Genomic DNA, 1,387 nt, shown 5'->3' with positions numbered 1-1,387 from the left:
CTGGGCTGGCCCAGCTGCCCCCAGCCCCCTCCCAGAGGCTTAAACACAGCCCTGCAGGGAGGCTGGGCTTTAGTGACCACAAATCTCAACCCTTGGGTTGATTTTGGAAGTTTCTGAAGGAGAGCAGCGAGGACAGCCTCAGTTAGATGGGGAGACCTGCAGTGCAGCCAGAGGAAAGACATTTTTTAGTGTCACAACAGAAGAGTGACACTACAGGTAAAGGAATTAAACACAATGTGAGTGCCCTGTGAACTTTAGAAGTAATAGTGGCTGGAGGGGTTTGCTGTAGCACCCAGGATAACTCACAGAAGAGTCACCAGCAATAGCAAAACAGCAATAAATTGTTGGAAGGAGGAACTACGAGCCTGTTTCTACACTGCTACACCCTCACCTAGACCCAGTCTTTCTCCCACTCGAGTAAGAAAATCACAGAGGCACAAGAGCAAGAACTGGGGCAGCACCAAGACACGAGGTGTTCTAGCAGAAAGACACCTGGGAAGCAAACACCCACTTCCTGAGGCTGCTGGTGCTGCCATGCCTAGAAGCACCTTCACTCCAGTGCTCCTCAGCACGAGCAGAGACACCCAGCTCCACTGATTCCCCAAAAACCCAACCCTGTGGCTGCTGCCAGGTCACCCAGATGATGCACGTGCTCCCCTGCTACGTGGGAAGGTGTTGGGCTGAACGTGTCCACACAGGCTGAACCCAAGGGACTTCCTCTGAGGCAGAACATGTGTGGTCCATGCCAAGGGTTAAGTCCCTGTGAGGGTCTTGGCATTTTGGCTCCTCTCAATTCTCTGTGCTTGGGTCAATGTTCCCACAAAATACGTGGCTTCAAAACGAAAGTGAAACACAACCAGGGAAAGTTTTTCTCCAGTACAGCGTGACTCTGAGCCCTGCAATACTCCAGTATTGATCCCAACCAGCAAGTGCAGCATCAGCTGCCTAAAACTACAGCAGTGACTTATCTCCAAGCTCAGGAAGTTTTAAACCAAAGTAATCTACAACATCTGAAAGGAAGTGGGCTGAAAGAAGAGACCACGAGGAAAGTCTGCCTGGCAGAGTTATCATCGGAACTGCTCTGACAAGGGGAAGTCCCAGCACATAAAGATCCCACGTGCGGTGCAGGCGGGATGCTAGCGCAGCCTGCGATCGTTTCCTCCGTCCACTTACTTTTCCCAGTGGGTAAAGATGTCCTCGAGAGAGGTGGAGAAGGACGGGAGCAACTTCTGTGAAAGCAGAGGGAACACGCGTCAGGACGCGGCCGCCGGCCAGGGGCTCAGCCCACAGAGACCCCTCCAGGGACCCCCCGGGAAAAGGAGAACGCGTCCTCCCGGCGAGGCCCGTCCCGCACCAGCTCCCCGGGGGAGCCCCGGCGGGGCTGCAC

General features: G+C 54.3%; 1 protein-coding gene across 1 annotated transcript in view; it reads right to left on the bottom strand.

Annotated features, from left to right (window-relative positions):
- Window positions 1-1,229, bottom strand: part of TCOF1 (Treacher Collins-Franceschetti syndrome 1) — a gene marked incomplete at its 5' end in the record, with an annotated part of 16,937 nt that extends 15,708 nt beyond the window's left edge. The window contains one exon of the mRNA XM_008941464.1: window positions 1,174-1,229. Within this exon, the coding sequence (XP_008939712.1) occupies window positions 1,174-1,229 (56 nt within the window). The remainder of the gene's footprint in view (window positions 1-1,173) is intronic.
- Window positions 1,230-1,387: the final 158 nt, after the last annotated feature.

This window comes from Merops nubicus, unplaced genomic scaffold, assembly GCF_000691845.1.
Source record: "Merops nubicus isolate BGI_N331 unplaced genomic scaffold, ASM69184v1 scaffold31145, whole genome shotgun sequence".
NCBI lineage: Eukaryota > Metazoa > Chordata > Aves > Coraciiformes > Meropidae > Merops > Merops nubicus.
Note: the sequence above shows the minus strand (reverse complement) of the source record. Positions and strands in the feature narration are given on the sequence as shown.